Source organism: Podarcis vaucheri (genome assembly GCF_965113315.1).
Source record: "Podarcis vaucheri genome assembly, chromosome: 8".
Classification (NCBI taxonomy): Eukaryota; Metazoa; Chordata; class Lepidosauria; order Squamata; family Lacertidae; genus Podarcis; species Podarcis vaucheri.
Genome location: NC_138766.1, coordinates 72,511,250 through 72,536,154, shown reverse-complemented (window position 1 = coordinate 72,536,154; position 24,905 = coordinate 72,511,250). Strand labels below are relative to the sequence as shown.

General features: G+C 42.1%; 2 protein-coding genes across 26 annotated transcripts in view; both read right to left on the bottom strand.

The window, feature by feature from the left end:
* The window catches only part of DCSTAMP (dendrocyte expressed seven transmembrane protein), a 51,573-nt gene extending 38,579 nt beyond the window's left edge, over positions 1–12,994 (bottom strand). Inside the window, exons 1-4 of the mRNA XM_082235758.1 lie at positions 12,819–12,994; positions 8,198–8,273; positions 4,049–4,173; positions 1,499–1,609 (exon numbers count right to left, since the gene is read on the bottom strand). The gene's annotated coding sequence lies outside the window, so the exon portion shown is untranslated. The remainder of the gene's footprint in view (positions 1–1,498; positions 1,610–4,048; positions 4,174–8,197; positions 8,274–12,818) is intronic.
* Positions 12,995–15,066: 2,072 nt separating this feature from the next.
* The window catches only part of RIMS2 (regulating synaptic membrane exocytosis 2), a 372,071-nt gene continuing 362,232 nt past the window's right edge, over positions 15,067–24,905 (bottom strand). For all 25 annotated transcript variants that reach the window (XM_082235402.1, XM_082235412.1, XM_082235413.1 and 22 more), the window contains 5 exons: positions 23,214–23,355; positions 21,467–21,579; positions 21,245–21,346; positions 19,428–19,567; positions 15,067–18,235 (listed from right to left, as the gene is read on the bottom strand). In XM_082235402.1, the coding sequence (XP_082091528.1) occupies positions 18,017–18,235; positions 19,428–19,567; positions 21,245–21,346; positions 21,467–21,579; positions 23,214–23,355 (716 nt within the window). In that variant the 3' untranslated portion in view covers positions 15,067–18,016. The remainder of the gene's footprint in view (positions 18,236–19,427; positions 19,568–21,244; positions 21,347–21,466; positions 21,580–23,213; positions 23,356–24,905) is intronic.

The following is a 24,905-nucleotide window of genomic DNA, read 5'->3' as shown; positions in this document are numbered from 1 at the left end:
CCTAGATGGCTTTAAAAGAGGGTTAGACAAATTCATGGAGGAGAGGGCCATCAATGGCTATGGACCATTATGGAGATGCTCTGCGTCCACATTTGGAGGCATCAATGCTTCTGAATACCAGTTGCTGGAAGCCACGCTCTTGTGCTCGAATCCTGCTTGCATGTTTCTTGGCGACTGTGTGAACGGGATGCTGGACTAGACATGCCATTGGTCTTGTGATGGCCTGGGACTCAGGCTCGGACTCGGAACCAGAGGAGTCTCCGTCTGCACTGGATCCTTTGCCTCAGGCATCATCTGAACTATGTCTGGGGCCTGATCCAAAGGAGCCCCAGTCTGACAGGTTCCCCTGCAACAAACACCAGCTGGGCCGAGTCAGGGGCCTGAGCCTGCCCTGGCTCCAGATGCGGGGATTACCTCGTTGCGTCAGCTGGGACATCACTTATAGTTGCTCCACTACCGGTTTGGTCAGGGGAGGCTGAGGCGGCCTCTGGGTCTAGTAACCCACCGATGTCTCCCAAGCTGCAGAGACTAAGGTCTGAGAGAAGGAGAGACCCGAGTACTCGCAGGAGGAGTGCTCGCCTTCGGGTGAAAATGGGAGGTGAGTCACCGGGGAATCAGGACCGGCCACTACCCCCACAAAGATAAAAGGCTGTCGGACCCTGCCCCAGGTTGCGGGAGCAACATTGCTGTATGCTAGATCCTGCCTGAGTCCTGTACCTGTCCTTGCCTGGTTTACTGCCTCGTGTTCTGCCTTGGCCCTGTCGGACTGCCTCCTAATGGTACCTTTGGGTTTTGGACCGGTCCTGGACCACGTTTCTCGGGTTACCCCCGGGGCCAGCACAGGTCTGATCCATTAGGCTCTTCTCATGTTCTTTTCTCAACCAGCAATCTCAGGGTTGCCAGGGACAGTGTCTTTCGCTCATCATCGTCTCCATAAATAGTTGCTTATGTGCTTACTGTGCTCAATTTTAGGTTTGGGCTTCAGCGTATAAAGCCTTGAATGGTCCAGGACCCAAATACTTGATGAGCTGCCTCTCTCAATATGCTACAACCTGGCCTTTAAGATCCATGGTGGGGGCTGCTGGTGGTGAAGGGAGATTTCACCCGGGCACTGACACAGAGCAGGGCTTTCTCTGAAATAAGAACCCCACTGTGGAATGCTCTCCCATTGAAGGTACACTTTATCCCCTGTTCTCTTTCTGTTGCCATCTGAAGGGTTTAAGATGAAATTTATGTAGTACTGTATAGCATACATTATATACAGAGTGTGTTGAGATTATGTCTGCTGCATGATGTACTTTATGATATTTTAAGCGTGTGTGGTATTTATTCTTACTTTATGTATTTCTGTGTACTGTCTTGCAATTGTCAGGGTGGTCTAGAAATAAAATGAGGGTAATAATAATAATAATAATAATAATAACAACAACAACAATAATAGATGTTTATGAAATATTCTATAAACATTCAGTCGTGCTCGCAATCACTGAATACCTACAAGTGATGACTGATCTCAGGTGTTGACAGAAACCCAAGCATGCGCCATCTTTCAGGAATCGCAGCCAGACATGCTTGTAATTTCTTTGTGCCAAAGTGAGTGTTCCACAGCCTGTTTTCAGAGCAAATGCTAGAGTTAATTAAGGTCAAGTAACTGCCTGGGAAGCAGAACAGAATGTGTTTGCCAGTCTGCACAGTGCTGAATGCTGATTCATACCACGGGAACATTTTTACAATTGTTTTGCAGCTAAATATTAAGATGCCACTACATTCTCCCCAAGTTTTTAATTTTTCCGACATGCATAATCGTGCACTTTCAGAAGGCAGCCTAAACCGCTAGAGCAGCCTTTCTCAACCTGTGAGTCCCCAGATGTTGTTGAACTACAACTCCCATCACCCCTAGCTAGCAGGGCCAGAGCTCAGGGGTGATGGGAGTTTTAGTCCAACAACATCTGGGAACCCACAGGTTGAGAACTGCTGCACTAGAGAATCAGCATGAGGTGGATGGCATGTTAGGCTGCCACAGCTGTCATTGTGTCTATGTAATATATGTTCTAGCACAGCCTTCTTCAGCCTGATGCCCTGCATATGGGTTGGACTCAATCCCCCATCAGTTCCTGCCTGCAGGGCCAATAGGTGATGGGATTTGTAGTCTAAAACATATGGAGAGAAGGTTGGAGATGGATGTTCTGGTAAAGGCTTCCCATGCAGTGCAAACCATCTAAAATCTTTCACTGCAGCTGAAAAATTATATCCTAAATGAGTCTGGGTGAAAGCATAGGTCAGACTATGTTGGCTGGAGTTGATACAATTGCAACCTCAGACATTTGGAGGCTGTGACCCCGGGCAAGGGTGGCATAGATGACACTCTAAAACAATGTTCCACGGACAGTGGTTTTTAAGTTGTATGATACAAGCAGCATTGCCCTATTTAATAACAATGATACAGAAGAACTAAGCACACACTTTTCTTTAACCCATCTCTGAACTAAGCATGCACTCTAAGAGCAGGACCGCCAGATGTAAGTCGGGGAAGAGCTGCAGCTCAGTGACAGAGCTTTTGTATGCAGAAGGTCTCAGTCAGGTGCAATCCCTGCCATCTCCATGCAGAGCTGGAAGAGGCTCCCTGTCTGAAACCCTGAAAAGCCATCACCAGTCAGTGTAGATAACTCTGGCAAGATGGACTTGGTATAAGGTAGCTTCCTATGCTTGGTATGGCTTGGTATAAGGTAGCTTCCTGTGCTCCTAAGCAGCCTGGCTAATTAAACCTGTGCTAGCAGCGAGGCTTTCAAGATTGGTGAGAGTGGAGGAGCTGCATGAGCACAAGTCACTGGCTGGGATTGGGAGAGGATGGAAGGGTAGGGATTTAAGGAAGAGCAATATGTAGTCCAAGCAATGAGACAGGTGAATCGTTTTGGCAGCTGTGTGCATGTATATCTACAGGAAATTTTCGGAGGTTGGGTACAAACACTGAAAGGAGAGAGAAGGCTAGTTTCGCACCCAAAAAAAAATAAAATAGAATAGTGCCTGTACATTTTGCTTCATATCTCAGGCTCTACAAATACCACAAACTTAGTCTTTTTTTGATAATGAAAATTGGGGATGTGGGGATTATGGTTCATCCAGGGCAGGAGGACTGGCCCTCTGGCCCTGCTCCCTGTGGTGACCCATGTGTGTATGTAGACACTGCAAAGTGTTCTGAGTTCAGATGAAGATTTGAGGGCAATACATCCTTCTAGGAAGCAGCAGACATGTGAAGTGTTAAAGCCCGTGATTATCTCAAAGGGCTTTAAGGCACCTGGAAAAGGCAGCCTGGGCTTCTTCGCAAAGCCCTGCACAGCTGAGCATCCCGACTGCATCTGCCGCTCTCTCCCCCTTCCTTTTTTAATGGCGTGCTACATTCAGAGCAATACATAAGCAGAGCCGAAACCTCCGCAGCACACAGCAGCAGCTCCTCCGCATGTGCCTGGGAGTGTGACTGCTGCAAACCGACACAGAGACAGTCAGATAGCGCTGCACGTGTTAAAAGAAGAGGCCGGCTGTGGGATTTGGAAGCATTGTTGTTAGATAACAGCATTTAAGGCAGGCAAGCAAGCATTGCCAGGGTGTTGTTTTCGCTTTGCAGTGCGTCAGGATTGGCAATAATATCAATTACTCCCCCGGTGCAAAACACAAGCCTCTCCAAGGACAAGGGGGAGAGCCTAACTCCATCACCGCAGGCAGAGCAAGCAGAGCCCTGAAAAGCAGCTGCTCTCAGAGGGCCAGGAGGGCCAAGGCCCTTTCCAGCTTCAGAGGCACTGAGAAGTTAATACCATAAATCCAGACTGTTAACTCCACACCTTTGAAACACAACACCACACCATGTGCCCTAGTCCACAGCGGCATTTATGTGTATTGTTATTACCATTCCATTTGTGTGGTCACTCCAAAAGGTCACTGGCAACCTCTCCCATTATTCTCACAGCAGCCCCGTAAGGTAAGCTAGGTTAGAGATAGTAGCCAGTCCAGAGCTATTTGGTGACAATTGCATCCTAGCGAGATTTGAACTTACTGCATCCTGAGCTCTGCATCACACTGGGTGTCAGGCAGGGGCCACATCATTCTTCTCCACCACTCACTTGTTTTTGCTGATACGTTCCTAGCTGCACGAGACCCAAAAGGTCTTATCTTGCTAATCTGCATGTCCAAAAAGAGAAAGAGAAACTTCAGGAAGCAACCTATGTTTCCTGGCTGACTGGGATCTGAAAGCACAATAGCCACTAGCTTAGAAAGACATAGGGGCTGATTTGGTCCACTGATTCCCAGCTGCGGACTACTGCAATATAGCCAGCCAGCCTGTCTTCCTTTCCTCTCAGTCCTTTTCTGCCTGCTAAAAGGCTAAATCTATTACGACCACAGCATGGTGACCTGAAAACAGCTGGTTGCTCTGTGCTGATCAACAATCTCCTTGCTAGGGCACTTCTCGATGCCCTGTTTATTGAGCATTCATCCCAGTTTGTTTGCAGGCAGATTATACTACTGTTTAAAGAGCTTTTAATCTGATTTATTTGTGGGAAGGCTGGATGACCCTGCAGTTATCTCACACTTTCCCAGTGCATTTTCTTGTAACTTTTCTCACTGTAAAAAGTCTGATCTTTTGGGGAAGTCGGTTTGTTGCACAAGATCTTCCAATGAGCTCTAATTGCTCAACCTGAATTTGACAGTATGTGACTGAATCCCACCCAAAAATAGAGACATTCTGGAAGCAGGTTTCGGGGTAGGTTTTGAAAGGGTCAGCTCAGCTCAGCCGGTGAATGCACTACAGCTCTTGTGATGTGCCATTCTAAAATGTTTATAGAAGCACTTTTACAGTTCTAAACTAATAGAAATGTGCTAAGTGGTGCTTTCAGAGCATTGGAGTAAATGCAGCTGACAGGCTAACCCCGCAGGTAGGGTGAGAGAAGCTTCAAATCTGCAGAACAATTTGCAAGACAAAGTGGGGCAGAGCAGAGCAGCATATAAGCAAAAAAGTATGATTTATACTTTTTTTTTAATAAAGGACATCTTGCTGAGCTTATGCATGCCAGGTTGTGTGTGTTACCACCAACACAACCTTCTTTTACTCTCACTGCAACTATGGCATTTTGTTTTTCTCATACCTCCCTTCTTTCTGTTCCTCCAACCATGTGTGTACATATGCCTGCCAGTTTAGGATTGTACTTCATGCATCCGATGATGTGGAGTGCGATCCAAGAAAGCTTGTGCCATATTATGCTTCTGTCACTCTTAAAGATGCCACAAGAATCTAAATATGCCCAAGGGTTTCTTTTCATCAGTTAACTTGCTCTTTGGCCCAAGAGCTCTCGGAAGAGCAGCAAGGTTCCTCAGCCTCCCATTCCACCAGTGTCTGCCTACCGAATTGGGTGAGAATCCACAGAAACACCTGCTAGAAGCATAGGTTCCCCAGAAAGGGGCAAAGTCTATAATGTGTAACTACAGGCTGCCAACGTATGACTGAACCTCACACACCATGGCATGGTGCTGAAGAGAAGCAAAAAGAGACTATGGCAATTCAATGTATTGAATGGGGTAATACGTTTCAGAAATAATGTCTTAACAGATTGCTTTATTTGTGCATTTAGCAATGACAGAGTAAAGCATCAGAAAGACACACAGATTTTATTTGTCCACTGAAGAACCCCAAGGCTGAATTTCACAGCTTTTATACAGGATCTGACTTGGCTGTGGTGAATGCCAGACATATGGTCTGAAACCTTTCAGAGATTTTTGTTAATGTTTGTCCTTCCATAACACAATGGTGGGGGGGGGGACACAAAACAACCAACCCCTCCTCCCCCCCGTCACAAACACCCACGGCAAAAAGGGAAAGGGTAGAGTGGAAGCTCTCTACCATAGAGCTCAAGAATAAAAGAATCTACCATGTTATCTTTTCTCATACCAACAAGAGGGAGTTGCCAGTTCCACTTTCTGTTGCACAGTGCTGTTGGACTAAAGATGGTATTATACTGCAGGCAGCTACCAGTTCAGCAGTTAGGTGGCATGAGGACTCAATAGATTCCACATGGTCCTATCATATCTCAGATTTGAGCCAAGCTTATTTGGTATGAGCAACCAGTTACTCTCAGACTGCTTCTTACTATCCTGCATGCCTGCTCTGTCCTCAGATTAAGAGCTCCCTGTGCCAATTTTAAAATGAACAAAAAGCCAGAGACCCAGGTACAGATCTCCCATGTCTTCTGGGTTCCACAGTCTCCCTGTTCCCAGGTCTGGGATGAGAATCACTTCTTTGTATTTGTTTGTGAAGCATATATCTACTTCCCTAGGCCAAGGTTGAGAGGTCTCGGCTTGTATGTCCCTTGCATTGTTTCAAAAGCAAAACAGCCAGGCTGCAAAAACTGACTGGCTATCAGTGATAGACTTGTTCGCTTCCTGTCTGCCAAGGTGCTGAACATCACAATTATAACCATTATTATTATTATTGTTAATTTAATGCATTAAACTGATGGAAGGAAGCCCACATGGAGGACATTTCGGTCCTCTTCTTTTATTGTCTGCAGGCTTGTAGGAAATGCCACAAATTAGATTGCTTGGGGATTATATACTATACCCTGGCCAGTGACTGACATGTAGCAGATTTCCTCCTCCTCCACATTAGCTAATGGACTCTAGTTGTACAACAAGCTGCATAAAAGCCACCTCTGGCATTTCCCCTTTCTCACTCCCCATCTTGTATGGGAACTTGCACTGTAATTGGATGTTACACAAGACGTGCATCTTGTACAGAACTCTGCACACCTATTTCACAGAGGCACCGTTCCAGCTGTATACAAATGTCAAACGAATGGCTGCAAAATAGGCACAATGGCAAATCAAGCTGCTGAAGGTACAAACCAAGTTGAGTAAGAATAAAGCAAGTAAACAGCAGCCTCTCTTTAATTACTTTCAAAAACACTCAGTAGGGGGTGTAGAAGAGGCTTTATCGTTTATGTCTAACGTTTGCTTTAATCTTCTGAAGTCTTTCTCCACAACTGCAACAAAGACAGGCTGCAATCCTAACCACGTCTCTTCATATGCCTCATTTAACTGAATGGGCTTACTTCCAGGTAAGTGGGGTTAACATTGCAACTCAAGGGTGGTATTCAACTACTTTCTACTCAGAGTAACATGACTAATTCGGTCCATTAATTTCAATAGGTCTACTCTGAGTCCTGCAGTCCTGTGCCTGGTTTCCTGGGAGAAACTCCAATTGCACTCAGTGTAACTTACTTTTGAGTAGACACGGTTAGGGCTGTGTAGTAAGGTTGCAATCCTCTGTGCTTTTATCTGGGAACTACCAAGAGGGTTCCCACAGATACTCCTAAAAGCCAAGAGTGTCTTTAGGAAAGAAGGTGGTCTTATTTGGGGCTGAGGGAGCAATCCTGCGCACAAGAAGCTGCTGTAAAGCAAACCAATGTAAATTAAACCAGCATGAAGCTACACCAGATCCAAACTCCCATTCAGCTCTGCCTAAGCCTGGCAAAGGGAAAACAAGCATTTAAAGTAAGTGTTCTATGCCCAGTTGCCAGGTCATGTGACTGAACTGAACAGGCTTAGGATCCAGACTGAGTATTCCCTCTCTGTTCTGGCCTCCGGTGCACACACCCCTTTTTTGGATTTACAGGGGCCTCAGATTAGCCAGCTTTGGCTGAACTGAGCTGGGTACAATGGCAATCTTCAGCTGGGCCAGAGCTGGGAACTTAATGCCAGCTGAGCTGGACACCTGCTGCACCCTAAGCTACTCAAATCAGTGGATCTTGCCATAGGATTGCTTCCTAAATCATTTCATGGTTTAGTGTTTAAACACAAATGTGAGCTGAGCACCTTGAACTGGGCACCAAACTGGTTGCACCTAGATGCCAGGGTTCCATTTTTAAAAAGCACAATGTAGAGCCCGCAAACTCTGAACTGTGCCCAGTTCTGCACAGTATCTATTTGCCACTCACAAATTTAACTTCCAGAAATCATGGAGAATCCCGAAAAATGCAAGGTATACTAACAAGAAGTTTTCCAGGGTCCAGAAAATCAGCTCTGCCCCAGGTAAAAGGGCGCAGTTAAATCATACATTAAATCTGTCTTTGCCCCTTCAGCATAATAAAGCATTAAAAAGTATGCATATATGCATTAAATTTTGTTTCAATTCCAGTTAAAAGACCTGGCTTACCTTAAATATGCCTCTGGTCAGGGGTGATCCTTTTTTCAAACTTCAGGTGGCAGTCTTCCTTAGTACCACATGGAACCTGAATAAGAATTTATTTAGTCTTTGAAAAGTTATTATCACTGGCGAAGGAAAAGGAAACTAAAGAATTTCTATGCCACCATCAACTCTGACCCCTGGTGTGCAGCATCCCTCATCATTTCCCCCAATGACCTTACCACAAATTAGGCTAAAAGAAAAGGAGCAGCTAAAAATCCCTTTTAAAAGTTCCTGTAGAATCTCTATCAGAATCTGCTGCCTCTTGTTTCAGGTGACTCCCAGCCACCTAATAATTGGCTTGTCTGATTAATTGGCTCCTGCTGTACCTTTCATGGGCAGAATTACCAGTGATCAAGGCTTTGTGCAAAAAAACCTCCAGCTGTGAGTCATTTGCCTTGTTGCCAACTTGCTGAAGCTGGTGGTTCTGCTTCGTCACTCACCTGAGTTTTGAGTCCTGGCCCCTATTATATAATTTTTCTTCCCCGCTATCCTCCTCTATATTGCCTCCCTGGAAACAAAGTGGTGAAGTTTTGCCCATTTATAATAGTACCAATGAAACAAAATAAAAAAATTCATTCCAGTAGCACCTTAGAGACCAACTAAGTTTGTTATTCGTCTAAGCTTTTGTGTGCATGCAATAACAAACTTAGTTGGTCTCTAAGGTGCTACTGGAAGGATTTTTTTAATTTATTTTTTACTATGGCAGACCAACATGGCTACCTACCTGTAACTAGTACCAATGAAATACCTGAAGTCTTCTTGATGCTGGGCTAGATGGACCACTAGGCTGATCCAACAGGCAATTCTTACGTTCTGTTACAGGGCGAGCATCCTATCATTGCCCTTCCTTTGCTAAAGCATCATCTGTTTCTCTCCATTGTATGAATGGGATGAGAGACAATGAGAACTCCTGCAGAGCAGAAGCTTATAAGTGCAGAACCATGACCATGTCTGGTGGGTGGGGTGTTCAATCCACACTGCCTTTCCTGCTCTCAGATGTGTGTCTGACTATGCTTTCCAATGAAAGGAACGTAATATGGATAGGCAGCATCCATAGCCAGACATGAATGTGCCTATGTGGACGACACAAAGGTCTTCTGTGGCCAGATTCCTGTGCGCCCTTCTGTTGGTCAGTCTGGATCTCAGGCTGAAAGTAGCAAGCAGAAAGCCCCTAGCTTCCCTTCAGATTACTGCCAGAACCTGCTAGCAGGAATGTCTTTCAGCTTGTCAAACCAGAGCTAGGAGGTTCCCTCTGGGTTGCCTTATTTCAGCAAGTCAGTAATACGGCTGTATAAAGCATTTGCTTTCAGGTAATAAGTTTCAGTTGCCCCAAGCAAGAATCTTCAACCTGAAATGTTTTCAGCCTCAGTAAAACACATTGCTGTCTTTTTGTGCTATCACGACAGAGGACTTAAGAACCCCTGTGGGAAAGGGGTACAGAGTAGTGGAGAGGCTGCAGGACCACGGTGCTGATAAATTGGTCAACCTGAATGTATTAATGAAGTGCAGGAGTAATGGGAGGGTGTTTCTAGCCCAGTGGTGACAGCTGATGAGCAGGTGGGTGTGGCTTGATGAAAATGGCCTCACGGGTCAAACTGGATCCCCTGCCATGCCATGAAGGAAGTTTATTTATATAAAAAAGCTATTGACTATCCATTGCTTTCTGCTTCTAGACTAGATTGTATGCAGGTCCCCTGCTTTTCTCCCATAATTACGTATTCATTCATTCACTCATATAAGTTTTTTTGTTAAGCTAAACAAGAACTAGACTTGGGGTGATTATATTTGCCTCTTAGTATTTTTTTTCCCCCAGAGGCTAACAATGAATTCAAAATTATATCTATGCCAATCTTTCTTCATATTAAAGTTTATTATACTCTGTGGAAATGATAATGAATTTCATTCTTACCAGGTCAATGTGATAAATAAATGCAGCTCAGTGTTTAATATATAGGTCTCTAACCTCGGCCAATAAAGCGAGATGAGCACTGCAACCCCAGAGTCTGCCACGACTGGACCTAATGGTCAGGGGTCCCTTTACCTTTAACCTATCTATAAGGATAGTATTTTTCAGCTTGGAGTTTATATATCTCAAAAGAACAGGCTTTATCTTACAGAATCTCCAGTAGAAGCCTTTGGAGAAAAGGGTTGGTTGATCTGGAAGTATCTACACGAATCACTAGTGATATTAAGGAATGGTTAATGACAATTTTAATCTTTAAATGACCAATTTAAGCAATTTGAAGAGAATGTGGTTGTTAAGATAAGAGATATAGATTCTATATTGATTAGAACACTAGAACAAAAATATGAAAACTGAAATTGAAAGATGATCATAAAAAATAATTGTACTGAAGGACTCTAGGCAGAACAAAAACAAAAAAGGAGAGGAAATTGATTCTTAAGGAGAAGATTCAATACAAGTGGGATATATCTTTTAAAACAATATTTTGATTTAGGCATAAGTGGTATACAGTTAAACAATGCCAGCTTACATCCATAACTATCAGGAGGACTTCATCAGATGAGCGCAACAGTCACGTAGAGAAGTTATTAACATTCCTTGTTCTTGAACTAAGTCACTACCTAATTCTTCTCGTGTTTATTGAATTTTGAGCAGGACACTGTAGAATCTGTTTTTTTAATCTGGTCCACAGCCTAAAGCAGAAGACAGACAGGCCCATTCCACAGCCTCATAATCTTCAAACTCTAAGGATCAGGCCACATGAAGCTATATAATCTGTAAACAGGATTCCTGACACTGAAATCAATGTCAGTTACTTCCAGGTAAATGAGATAAGGGTCCTGGCAAGCACCCTTTCTGCTGCATTTACTGATGAAAGAAACCTCTTCAGCAAGGCACTTGAAACAGGATTTTGCTTCCCTCCCTGCTTAGCATTTAATTCCACAGCACATGCTTATGCTATATTTTTCTTTAATGACTGCATTCTTTCTGCTTGGAGTCAAGCTGTGTTAGTAGGCATAAGCTCAACGTATGAGGCCCGTAAATAATATGCTGGTAAACCCAAATATGTTATTGCAGAAAGAGCTGGTCTGAATGTTCAGAATGATGAAAATTTCAGCTAGGAATCTCAATCACGCTTCTGCATTCCCATTTCTAAGCTGGGCCTTGTGTTTCAGAGGTCATCTGAAGCATGGATTTTGCTGTAACGATTTCCTGCTTTACAATCAGATATTCAGCAGAGCAAATTTTTCACACTTCTGAAAACCCCAGCTTTGAAGCAAAGACAACACACATATATTATGAGGTGGGAAAGCCCTGGTATGTGAGCCAGAGACAGTGGATGAAACCTGGGTTCTACTCTAGATCCCCGGCTGACCACCAGCTGTTTGATGTTGTACAAAGTGTGTGCAAAAAAAAGTGTTCTTTGCAATAACATGGGGAGTGGAACGACTAGGCTGAGAAGTAGATTTGTGTTTCTTGCCAATATGCCCAAAGTCATCCATGAGTTTTGCAAATATGGGCATGCTGTTTTTCAGGATTGAACTGCATTTTGAGGTTTGAGGCTTTGAATAGATGTAAGGCAGGACTTGAAATTCACATTTGCATTCTTCTGCTGGGGCTTGGTGAGGTGTTTCAAAACCCTTTGCTTTTATTTTACAAAAAAAAAAAGGTCAGGGGTAAAGGGAAGGTGAAACTGGGGCATGCCTGTTTCAGCGGAAATAGCTCTCTGGGTTTGCCTTAGTGAGAGAGATTGTGTGATTGTTTTAAGGGTGCATGGCTGTGTGAGGGCCTGATCACACTCACATTTACTTATATAGTGGTACCTCAGGTGAAGAACTTAATTTGTTCTGGAGGTCCGTTCTTAACCTGAAACCGTTCTTAACCTGAGGCACCACATTAGCTAATGGGGCCTCCCACTGCTGCGGTGTTGCCGCTGCACAATTTCTGTTCTCATCCTGAGGTAAAGTTCTTAACCCGAGGTACTATTTCTGGCTTAGCAGAGTCTGTAAGCTGAAGCGTCTGTAACCCGAGGTACCACTGTATAGACATTTCTATATCCCCCTGTTAAGTATGTCCTCAGAACTGTTCAAATTAAAAACCAACAAAATATAAAGTGCAATCACAATTCTAAAGCACCCGATCACTTTTGGATCTGGGCACACCCGCTACTTGAATGCGGCCCCCAACAACTTCCCACAGAAAGCTTTCTTCAGCCCGTGACTTCTGGTGAGGTCAAGGTAGTTGGGGGAATCCACTCAAGGTCAATTCCTTAGGTTGGTCCCCTCAGTCTCCCTATTAAATTAGACCTAATTTTATTGTATTTGAAATCGGCTTCTCTTTGGATGGATCTATACATTCAGTAGTCTTACCACACAATACATTTTTGCCACCCACAGTCACACGGTGCAGTCACTTGATGTTTGATGAGCGTATGGTTGCGATGTCCTCTGTTTAATGTTGAGCAGGTCAGAGGAGTTGAAGGAGAAAGGGTTTTATTACAGAACTGCTTATAGCAGCCCTTCTCTCCTTTAGCTGCCTTCTCTCTCTGCTTCCAGGCCTGCCTGCTGCTTGGGCCTAACTTCCTAAACGACCTATGGGAGGCGCCCTTAAAGGTATACTCACATTTATCCTTAGCAATGACGGCTACAGAACTGCATTGAACCCTTTCGCGTCGTTCATATGGATCCTGCAGCGTGACAAAGGCAAAAATAGGTCAGTTGAAGCTGCTAGCTGTGACTCATTGACATCTGGGCATGACAAATTGACAAATGACGCAGCAGAAGTAGGTTGGAAGAACAGGCTTCACGAGGCTGTGTCAGAGTTGCCTCTGCCGATTCCTGTTATTGGGGGAGTTTGTCCCCCCCCCGTTTGTAATTTCAGCTGTTGGCGGCAGCTGCAGAATTCTACTTGTTTTCATGAATTAAATGGCAGCAGAATCACTTACTGCACAGTTAGCCAAGTTCACTCTACTGCAGTGTTATCCAACAAAAAGGAAATGCATGCAAAATCAAACAATTGCTGTCCTAATTGACGGCACAATAGCTTGCGATGTACCAGACCCGTAAATAAAAAGGTTGCCATTGTCACTGCATATTCGTTAAAATAATAAAACCACAGTTAAGGTGCAGGCCCCCTAACTCATTGAAGGCATGCATGAGGGGACTTGTCATGTAGACTAGCTCCACTACACTGGCAATCTGCACAGCAGCCACAACTCCCACTGCCTGAGCATTTGGCTGGGGTGAGAAGCTTCACCACGCCCATGTCCTGATGTATGTGTGCAGAGCTCCCCTGCTCGCCAGAATGGGCCAGGGACCTTCCTTGCCAGGAGCTCTGTGTATGTATACCTCAGTGTCCCCAAAGCCCTTTCTGATGTGCTCCAAATGCGTGGATAGCAGGAGGGCATGTCTGCTGGGCCTGTCAGTGTCAGGGATTGGGATGGATCTATTTCAGTGCAGGCCAAGAGACTCAAACAACAGTTAGCCATCACACCAGTAACACCAAAACCAGTTCGGGTTCCTTCCGTTTCCTCCTGTGCTGCCTTTGGAAATAGGCAGATGGGCCCTCTAGCAGCTATTAACTTTTAACTGTCCTAGTACTGTTATTAATTTTATTGTGTTTGTTTCTACGGTGAAAAACTCAATACGATGAAAATAATCAGTTAAAATAATAAAATCAGAATTCAGCTAAATGCCCGCTAGAATATGTATTTCAACAGTCTTCTGTAGTTCACCATCTGATTTGAATTGTTGTTGTTGTTGTTGTTGTTGTTGTAATTATGACCAGCAATTCCATACAAGATCAGTGTTTCAAAAATATTCAGTAGCAAAATCCTTGCTGATCTAGCCTATAGATGCCTAAGCAGCATATGTAGCAGTCTGACATAAGAATTTATCTAGGAATACTGCTGAGATGGGGATAGCAGTAACTGCCTGATCAACACACAAATGTGTTGCTCTAGAAGGGTGTTCACTTATGCATGAAACAGTAAGATATTATTTAGCTTCCAGCCTGCTGTATCTGATTGAATAACAATAGGAAGGTTGCCGCTTCCATAGAAGCAAAACAAGGTCACTAAACATGTTCTTAAAACACTTACAACTAAACCCACACTGCCATGACTCTAGGTAGGCTGTATTATGCATGCTGCTTCTAGTCACATGCTGCATTCTCTTCCATCACATTGTGTAAATTTATACACAGAACAGTAAGGCTTTAGCTGATTTGACAGGCATGGAAGTTTTTAATCAGCTCCAAGTTTGTTCTTTGGGTCTCTGCGCATGCTGTTTAGTTATCCCAATTATTGCACAAATATGCTTATTAAGGCTTAGAGCTTTATTAAGCTGTACATATTAGAAATAATTTGTGAGTTTATTTAATGAGCCTTCCACATCACTGTCATTAGTTCCAAGACCAAGTCTCTGCAGTTATGTCTGCACTTTAAAGAAACTGCCACACGACTGAAGAATCACCATCTCACGAATAACACATGCTGATATTTCAAGACTTTAGATCAGTGTTTCCCAAACTTGGGGTGCCAGCTTTTGTTGGACTACAACTTCCATCATACCTAGCTAGCGGGACCAGTGGTCAGGGATGATGGGAATCGTAGTCCAAAAACAGCTCAAGACCCAAGCTTGGGAAACACTGCTTTACAGCAACCTTTGAAAAGGTACAGATACCAAAGAATTGACTTCACAAGCTCCACAAAATGAGAATGGTGTCATCAGTGCTCCCGCCCACTTCAATGGGTCTTGCACAGGAAATGTTCCTGCAAAATTTCAAGTCAATGTTCTTTAGCTTTCCAAGATCATGAACGTCTTTTTTTTTCTGCAGGGTGGGGGAGATGAGAAAAAGAATCACTTACAAATTCTGTAAAGAAAATGTTTTATTTAAAGTGTTAAATACCATCACCAGAATGAATTTGATTTACATTAGTTGGTGTTCATTAACAGGCCTAATCTGCCCTTTTCTCCCCCAATGTCAATTCCCTTTACTTTTAAAACAGACTATGTACAAGACAGCTGTGGTCACTGGAAGAGTGCTATTTACATGACTAAATTATAAGTAGAGTTGCAGACATGTGAATATCTTAAAAAAATACAATCAACTTTTAAAATAAATACTGCATAATGACCAGGTATGTACAGACTTTCCATACGGTCATGTCCTTCTTGTCTCAAATAGAAATAATTTAATAATAGGAATATGCATAAAAGAATGCATTGACTGCATGTCACAGTATCAGGAAGAGAGTCATACGTCTTAAAAAATGGTTTTACTCCTAAAGGATAATGCAAAGGTATGTCTTTAGCATTCATGGGTTGCCATATACAGGTGAATGAAATAATTTAATCACCAAAATTTTACCAATCTTCTTTAACTTAATACGTGTAAGTTTGGCGGGGGAGCAGTCGTTCCACTCTAGTAATTTCTTGTGGATGCATGGAAATCCCATCAGCAAGTGCTTCTCCCTTCATTTCAGAAGAGAAGCATCTCCATACCAGAGTTTTTCCCCACTGGTATACGGAGGGAATTCTAAATAGCTGCATGTGTGCAAATCACCAGGCATTTTAGCATCCGTGTCCATGGTGCTTGCGCATGGTTCGTGAAAGTACTTGATAGGACTGTGCTCATAATTTTGATTTATGTCAAATTGTACCATATAAAAGAAAAGGCCTTAGAAGGGACACCTATTTTTTTTACTTTTGCCATCCTGTGATGCATGTACATTTTGGGATAACACTACAGATTTTTCATACAAAATCAGAGTACTTGTGTGCATGGCCTTAATTTAAACAGTGTATATTCAAATATTATTGCAACACTTAGACATTAAACAATAGGTATGTATTAAAGGCATCTAAAGACACAGAGAAAAGGATGATAGACTTGAACATTAACAAGTTACATTCCCTTTCATCAGGAAATAATAAGAGGTCAGGACTTAGAATACCCCCACCTTTCCACCCCTCCTTCCAGTGGTACTAAATTATCTGATACATAGGAGACAGATGTGTATGTTTCTTCAGATACCTGTGGTATCTGCATTTAGGCTCTTGGTGATGGTGTCAAAAAATTAGTAAATTGCATGTACTTTATTTAAGGCGTTTAAAAATCAGCAGGTGAAATCCTGCCATCACTTAGGGCATGTAAATACCACTAATTGAAAGACAGATGCGGGATTGTAGTTTGAATTGTGACTTTTAATGTCAGGCTGATATTCACTGATTTGCCATCACATAGTTTATAAAAACTGAACAGAACAGCTTATTTGCTATTTATTGTGACCCTAAATGGGTAATAATTTGTTTGGCTCAGTGCAAATTATAAGATGCTGATATTTAGCAAGACTAACATCTTGTATTTCTTTAAGACCATCCAGAAATGATAGTTCAACCTTTGAATGAATGATGCTGGTGCTGAAAACAAATTTATTGAAGACATTTTACAAATGGCCACATGATTCCAGTATTTTGCTGTAGAATTTAATTTGAAGGTGACAAAAAAAGAAAATAAGTTTCCATGCACTGTACAATAAACTGCAAAAAGTTCAAATTTTTTATCAAATACATGCTGAATTATTGTAATGTACTCCCCAAGCCATGTTGCAAAATTCTTTTCAACATGCTTGAAAAAAGTTCTCAAACAATATTCTTTTCCTCTCAAAGATTTCAGAAATGCAGAATCATCTGCAACCCTGAACCAAATATGGGGCATGAGAGTAGTTAAGTCAAAAAGTAGCGTTTTCAGAGTATAATGATCATCCTGGGAGGTAGGAAGGGAATGAGAGAGCAAAAGGAGGGAGGTGTAGACAAGAAGGGGAAAAGAAGTATACAATTTGCACATATCGTTGAACTTTACAAGGCTTGTACCTTTTACATTTAAATAAATTTAATATATTACACTTATTTCTTGTCACATAAACGTAATTTTAAATATTTGCTAGAAATTATTTATTTTTCATTTATGTCTGCCAAAACACAGACCATGATTGGTTTAAAGAATGATAAACTTGGTGTGTCTTACCACCCTGTTGCATTCTCTCCCTTTTAAAACCATGCACTAGTGAAATTTATTTTTAAAAATAATATAAATTGTTGAAAATGGCTGATTTATTCTTTTTTTTTTTTTGCAAGTTGCAGCCCCAAGAAAATAATTTAAGTGTTCAGCATAATCTGTGTCCATGCAAAAAAGTTTCTTTAATTTCATACAGTACAGTATAGCCACAGAATTTTATTTTTCAGAGTCCACGCACTGGAGTTGACTCCAGCAGTAGCTGGAGTTATGAAGCCTGCCACTATAAGACTTCAACCTTTCTGATAAGGCAAGGTTCCTCTGCTGCAAATAACTGCTATAACAGCTGGCGTTCCTTTAATGGCTCTTTTCTTCCCTCCTTCCGATTGCGGCATAGCTTCTTTGGGTAGCTCCATATTTCTGTGGCATAACCAGGCTTGGGTGGGGACGAGGAGAAGGGGCAGATAAAGAAAAGGGAGCAAGAAAATAGATGTGGCATTGAAAGGGATTCTTGTTGCATGAGACAGCTTGATTCTTTGAGTTTAATCCATGGCTTCAGATTGGACTAAAACTTGAGTGTCACTGAACTCCAAACCATTCAGTTCTTTCCAGCTCCACTCCTTCACCTGAGGACTTCCTTTAGAGCACAATGTGTGCAACTTCCTCTGAGAACACAGGATCGCTTTTGTAGCCCTAGAAACAGGCTCCGAAGACACAACATTAAGCATGCAGTGTTACCAGGGTTTGCGACCTGTTAAATTTTTTTTGTAACGCTGGTTGCTATGACAACAGTTTCACAGCTGCTATGAACGAGCATAAGAAGGTCCTGTTGAACTTTCAAGAGACGACTGGGAAGCCCTTCTCGTAAGAGGGGCTAAAGTTGGATCTACTAGGGATGAAGGGGGGAAAAGTTTGAACCAGCCAATCACCATATTGGACAATTCCAGTTCGTCTAAAAGTATCTGTGCCACTCCCATAAAGGATTTGTGATCCATGCGTCCATAGTCTCCCCACACAATAATCTGTTGAGTTAAAAAAAGAAGACATGGGTTTTAGGAGCAGGGCAAAATGAAGTAGAATCTTCACGTCAATTAACAAGATGATCTAGAATCAACAAATGGGAAGTTTCAGAATCTTGCCATTTCCTAAGGTGAACAATCTGACAAATGGTGTCCTTGCTCAGAGAGACCAATCAGGATCAAGAATCTCAAAACCTGGGCTGGGCTCCCAATCACTGTGCATGGATCCAAGTGCTGTTACACATATTCTGGGACTCTTCCCTTGTTAATCTTCCAACTGAGGTCCTTCAAACTCCAGATAACCCTGACTTTCGGAATCCACCTTTTGGCAAGAATAGCCTCAAATGCCTCATTTTTATTCTACTTCATGTACAAACAAGGATTTACACACACACACACACACACACACACACACACACACACACACACACACCCTTTGGAGCTGAGCCTGACAGAATTTCAACCCCTCTCTTCTCTGTTTAAAGCAGCTTGATGTGAACATGTATTTGGAAGTAAATCCTACAAAATCCAGCATGTGTTCAGTTTATGAGTTATCTGCTACCATGCTTGTGCATAGTGTTATTAATCTGTTCTGAGATCAAACTTAAATTTTGCCATAATTTCTGATATGCTTCAAATCTGCTTTCCACCAAAGTTCACAGAATACGAAGGCACTAATACTAAAACAAGCAGGAATTGAGGAGCTGCTTGGCCACATATTAATGGCAGGACCTTCCTTTTGTTATAGAGGGGAGCAGAATGAATCCCTAAGAATTGCCAGCATAACATTTTCAGTGATATTTATTTCTTGGATTTATCTCTCAGTTTGTCTCAGCAGAAAGTGCACAGAATATAAAGCCATCTCATTCAAATTATACGGAATATCAAACACTGGATGCATCTTCTTGATAGAAATAAATAAAACACTAAGAATGATAGCACCTGCGATTCATTATTCATTCACTGGCTATTTGCTCTTAAAGATTTGTTGTGTTAGTAAGATGGGATATGATTCAAAATTAGTGTTGCAGGAAAATACTAAACTGCAGATATTTAGTTTAGAATACCGTAATAGAGAGTTTAAGAGGCAGCTATCTGAGAAAGCAGCATAAGGGAGCAGTCAGACTTAGGCATTTTAGTTAATGATGCTAGAATAGAAGGGTTTTAGATATGCATGGCTAAGGGTGCAAATTACCTGTAAAACTTTCCCTTGGGGACTTTCTTCAAATGACAACAGCTGCTGGTAAAGAGGTTCCAGCGTTTTTCTTGCCACCTTTGTTTTCTTTTTGGCTATACAGACTCCATTTTCTAATAGATACACCTTTACATATGGTGCTTTGGGGAGAAAAATATAAAGATCTGTTAGTCACCAGTTTTTGCACATTAGCTCTGCAGTTTTAGCACCTTATGCAAAATCCTAACATTTAACTGATAAATACTTTAATTAAACACACACTCATACATTTCATTTATGAGCATTTATTCCCAAGGCATTCTGGATAGCCAACCTGCTTCAGTTCTCTTCCTCCCTTGGCACTATGAAGCAAATCAGGTATGTTTATTTATTTATTATATTTTGCAGTCTTTATTGAAGAGTTTTCTATACACTATATAGTAAACAGCCTCAATAATTATTCATTTAACTGAGAAAATAGTAATACAACTGTAATAATAAAACATAACACAGTCAATTATTATTGTTTACAGCTTCATCCTGGCATGACTGACAATTCAGATTTTCAAGAATAAATGACACTATTGCTTCATGGCAGAATAAAGGAAAGAGGGCATGTTTGTTGTGATTTTCAGTATTAAGAAAGGCAGTTATGGAACGTTCCAGAAGTCCGTTCAACTTCCAAAATGTTCGGAAACCTAAGCGTGGCTTCTGATTGGCTGCAGGAAGCTCCTGCAGCCAATCAGAAGCCCTGTCGGATGTTTGGGTTCCAAAGAACATTCACAAACCGGAACACACTTCTGGTTTGCGGAGTTTGGGAGCCAAAATGTCTGAGTACCAAGGAGATTTGGGATCAAAGGTACGACTGTAATGAAATTCTAGATGCCTGGGAACATATACTGGCTGGTGGTACTCCAAGGTTTCAGGTTGGAATGACTCTCAGCCCTACTTTGAGATGTGTAGGATTGAACCTGGGACATTCTGCATGCAAAGCAGATGATCTACAGCCCTTTCCCTACAGGGGAACGTAAGAACTTTAACAGCAGCCTTGCTGAATCAGGCCAACGGTCTACTCCAGCATCCTGTTCTCAGACAGGACAACCAGAAGGAAAGCCTGCAAGTGGAACATCAGTGGAATAGCACTAACCCAACATTTGTCACACTCTATAGAATAGACTTATGCCCATTGATTTTGGTGGGTCTACTTTTTGTATGCCTAAGGGGTTATCAGTCTAAGAGTATTTTTATTTGGAGTTATTTAGACCCTGTCTACTACCTGAGGTTCTTGAGGTAGACTACAATGTATTTAAAACGCAATAAAGTAGTTATGAGTTACAGGGGGGTGGGGGAGCAGCAGCGGCAAACATGTATTTGTTTCCTCTCAGCCCTCAAATGTTTCAGCATCACTCTGCAGCTGAAACTGCTGCCAAAGCTACAAGGCTAAGTTCCTCACACTGGGCAGCTGCTGTTCCATCTACCACCAAATCGAGAGAGCAAGGCTGTTAGAAATCTTCCTCCAGTCCTCAGATGTTGCTCTGCTGTGGAATCTTTGAACCTCAGCTGGTCTCATACGAAATCATCCTGGTCCACGATAGTAAGAACTGCCATACGTTTGCCCATTGATTACGTGAGTCGAAGCTACATAGTTAAAACACTTCTACATTTAATATATGAAATTGATATATCAAAGTTGGAAGGTTCAATTAGTCTACTATTTTAAAATGGTTGTATAGAGGTGGCCTATGAGACAAGCCTTTGGCTGTTGCGGCTAAAATAGTTTCTGAACCAGAATGTTCATGTGCTGCCATGTGCTTGGGGTTCAAGTGTACTTCTCTCACCTGGCAGTGTCTTTGAACCTGGTTTTACAACAAGGCCTCGGGCTCGTATTATTTCCACCTCCAACTGTCCCTTTTTGTCCATCATTCCAACCTGGATATCGCCTAAGGAGGAAAAGAAAAACCCATGTATTGCAAATTAAGGTTACACAGAAGTAAGGTAATTCATTGGGAAACCATCTTTTCCCACCAACTGCAGCCATATAAACAAAATTAATTTCTTACCCATTGCCGGTGTTGCCAGTGTTTGGCGACCAACAAGCTGTGCAGGGCCAAGTCCATCCAGAAAGTCACTGAACTGGCTGTCCGCAGCCAATCGCACACCAGGAAAAATCAAACTAATGGGAAAATAACCAATTTTTTTAAAAATAACAAGTTTCTAAATAATCAAAACAAAACTATGCATACTGTATTACGGATCTGGCCTACAACAGGGTATCCACTTACGTATATGCATCAACAAACAGTAGTAAGTTTAGGCACTGGTGACATCAAGATTGGATTACTGCAATGCACTTTATGAAGAGTTTCTCTCGTCTGTAGTTATTGCAGAATGCTGCGGCTCAGTTACTGACGGGAGTGAGGCCCTGTCAGCATTTAACACCTCTACTCAGAGATCTGCACTGGTTGCCTATTTGCTACTGGGCCAAGATCAAAGTCTCACTATTAGTATATAAAGCTCTTAAGCTTGGGACTAGTTTACTCACAGGATCACCTTGACCCATTTATGCCCACTTGACTGCTTCAAGCTGTGGAACTGGCACTGTTACAGGTGTGACACAATACCCGTCCCATAATTTTAAGAAACTGATAATTTAGGGAGCAGCACCCACACTTTGGAACTCCCGGCCTGCTAACGTCAGGCATTTGCCTTCACTGGATTTTCAGCACCCGTGAAAACGTTATATTTGGGCCGGCCCTATACAGACTTGTGGAAGTTAAAAGGATATATCTTTTTAGCTGCTGTTGATTTTAATCATCTTTTGAATATTTTAAATACCAATTTTTTACTTTTTAAAAAATCCATAAGTTTAACGTTTTATTCTATATTCATTTAAATCTTTGTAAACCACTTAGAGGTATACAGATTTTCAGCCAGGGGCAACCCGGATCCCAGGCTGTAACTACCAATAATAATTAATTCTCTAATCCGAATGCAATTTTGTTTATGGCAGAAAAATTACCTTTTATACCTCTTAGGCATCCATTCTTTGACTAGCCTGTCTGACGTAAAGCCAAATGTTTCTAGCTTTGGTTGACATGATTCTGGAAGTTTGAGTGTACGGCTTAATCAAGTGCTATACAAATTTTGTTACATAACTAAACCAGCCATTATGGGCATACTACTGCATCTGTGATGTCCAAACTCAGCAAATATCACCACTTACTCCTAAAACATGAAAAACCCTCAAGGTACTCCCACAGAATCCAAATAATTCTTGCCTCCAATTTACTTATTTTGTTCTTCATATGAACAAGAAGTAGGGAACCTGTGGTTCTCCATATATTGCTATACCACAGCTCCCAGCATCCCTGACCACTACTTTTGCTGGTCAGGGCCAATAGAGTTCAACAACATCTGGAGGCCCAGAGGCTCCCTCCCCTTGATACAAACACACCACAGGCATATATTAACTACGTCCTTCCTTTACGTGGATTCCCCTATAAGAGAGGAGGGCACACTACAAGCAATGGCCATTTTACACTTGTTCAATGCACATGTGATCATGCACATCGCCGCAACCTGGAAATGACCGGAAAAGGGTGTGTGTGTGTGTGTGTGTGTGTGTGTGTGTGTGTAATGGGGAGGGTTTACACATTCTCCGCTGACGTGGGGGGGGGGCAGGAATGCAACCCCTGCATAAATTGGGGGTTGCCCAGCATGACAAACAATCTGCAGTAGAAAAAGGAATCAGTGACGCTTGGTTTCTTTCCAAAGATCGGAACTTTATAACAAACGTCTCGGACTTACTTCCCCTCTGAGCTGTAACTGTTCATGCTGCCGTCTGTGGATTCCCGGCTGGCTTGACGTGTCATCCAGTTTCTCATCTCCACAGCCAACCCAGTTTCTGTGCTTCTCTGGACTGTGCTCTTTAACTTTTTGCCACCTGCTTCTAAAGAAATATAATGAAATGCTTAGTGGTATCGCATCTCTACAAGAAACAGAATACCTGGAAGAGAACGACATAATCCCTATTGTGTCAGCATCTTTTTTTGGGGAAATCATATTTTTAAAAATTATAGTTGCACCCTTGTGCAACTGAATTACATCACAAATGCTTAAAATATAGTGGTTCTATAACTTAAATGCTTTTTATGGGAACAATGAGAGGGAACATGAAAGGCTGATCTTGAAACATATCAAAATCCTACAGTTAACCAGATGTATACTGTATGCATGAAAATAACTTCGCTTAGTGACCATTTCCCTCCAAAAATTGCACCGAAACAGCATTGTCAAAACCAAAAGTTATCATGGCAGCCATTATAATAACCATTGTATTTTACTTCTATTTAACCAATGCACAGCTCAGTTTTGTACATATATACTAAGAAGACAGACCCACTGAGCTCAAATCTTAACTAACCATTTGAAGCTAACCCTCCCAAAAAAATTGAAGTAGGATGTGTATGTAAACATGTCAGTTGTTACTTGAATTCATTTGTATTTGTATGCTTTCTCCTCCATGTCTTCTAAAATCAGCATGACCAAAGCTCAAAAGACTTTACAGTCAATTTGTTTCATTATTATTGTCTTAGTATGGTGAAGAATGTTTTAAATGTATTCCACATAGCAGGTATGGGGAAGCTTTTTCTGTTGAGCACCGAATACCCTTTAGGTAATCTGTTGAGGGCTAAAGCTGGCAGTGGGTGGAACAGTAACTGTGTCTGCTTGGTTTCAGCCTATTATGTTCATATGCTTTAAATTCAGCGCAACCTCTGTCAACCTGGTGACTTCCAGATGTTCTGGACTACAACTCCCATGAGCATCAGCCACACAGCTGCACCTGCACCTGGAAGACACCTGCAGCTGGTTGGCAGAGGCTACCTTACAGTACAGCAAGCACAATGTTATTGACTTAGTAATAATAATAATAAAAAAAAATCCTAAAATAACAGAAAAATGCCAGTGGGCTTTACTGTAGGGACAATAAATGACATTCAAACCATGATATTGAGCTTTCTTGCCTCGTGTCCCCTTCTGCCACTATGAGGAACAGAGAATGATATGAAATGTGCCATGACTGTAGCTGGAGATCAATTGATGAAGAAATAGGACCCCCTTTTGTGTGAGTGGAAATGCCTTCTTCTACTCATGCAAGTAGCCATTTGGAGTCAACCAACAACAACTTCAAGAACTTGACACACCTGATCTGCAAGCAACTTGGTATACAAGATCTGCCTGATGAGGTCTACAAAAGTGCTAAGTTTCAAACCAGTTATGTGCTCATGTTTCTCTTCCACTGCAATTTATCCTTCCAATGACCCTTATGAGGCCCATAAGATCCAAAGCAGAAATTCAAAGTAGGTTTCTACTATGCTGTCTTAGACATAGGAACCAACTCTTAGGGACTGAGGTCCCTTTGGCACCCCAAATAAAATATTTGAGAGGGCCAGCCCCCAGTTGATGGGCATTGCCATTCAAATAGTGTGCATGCACCGT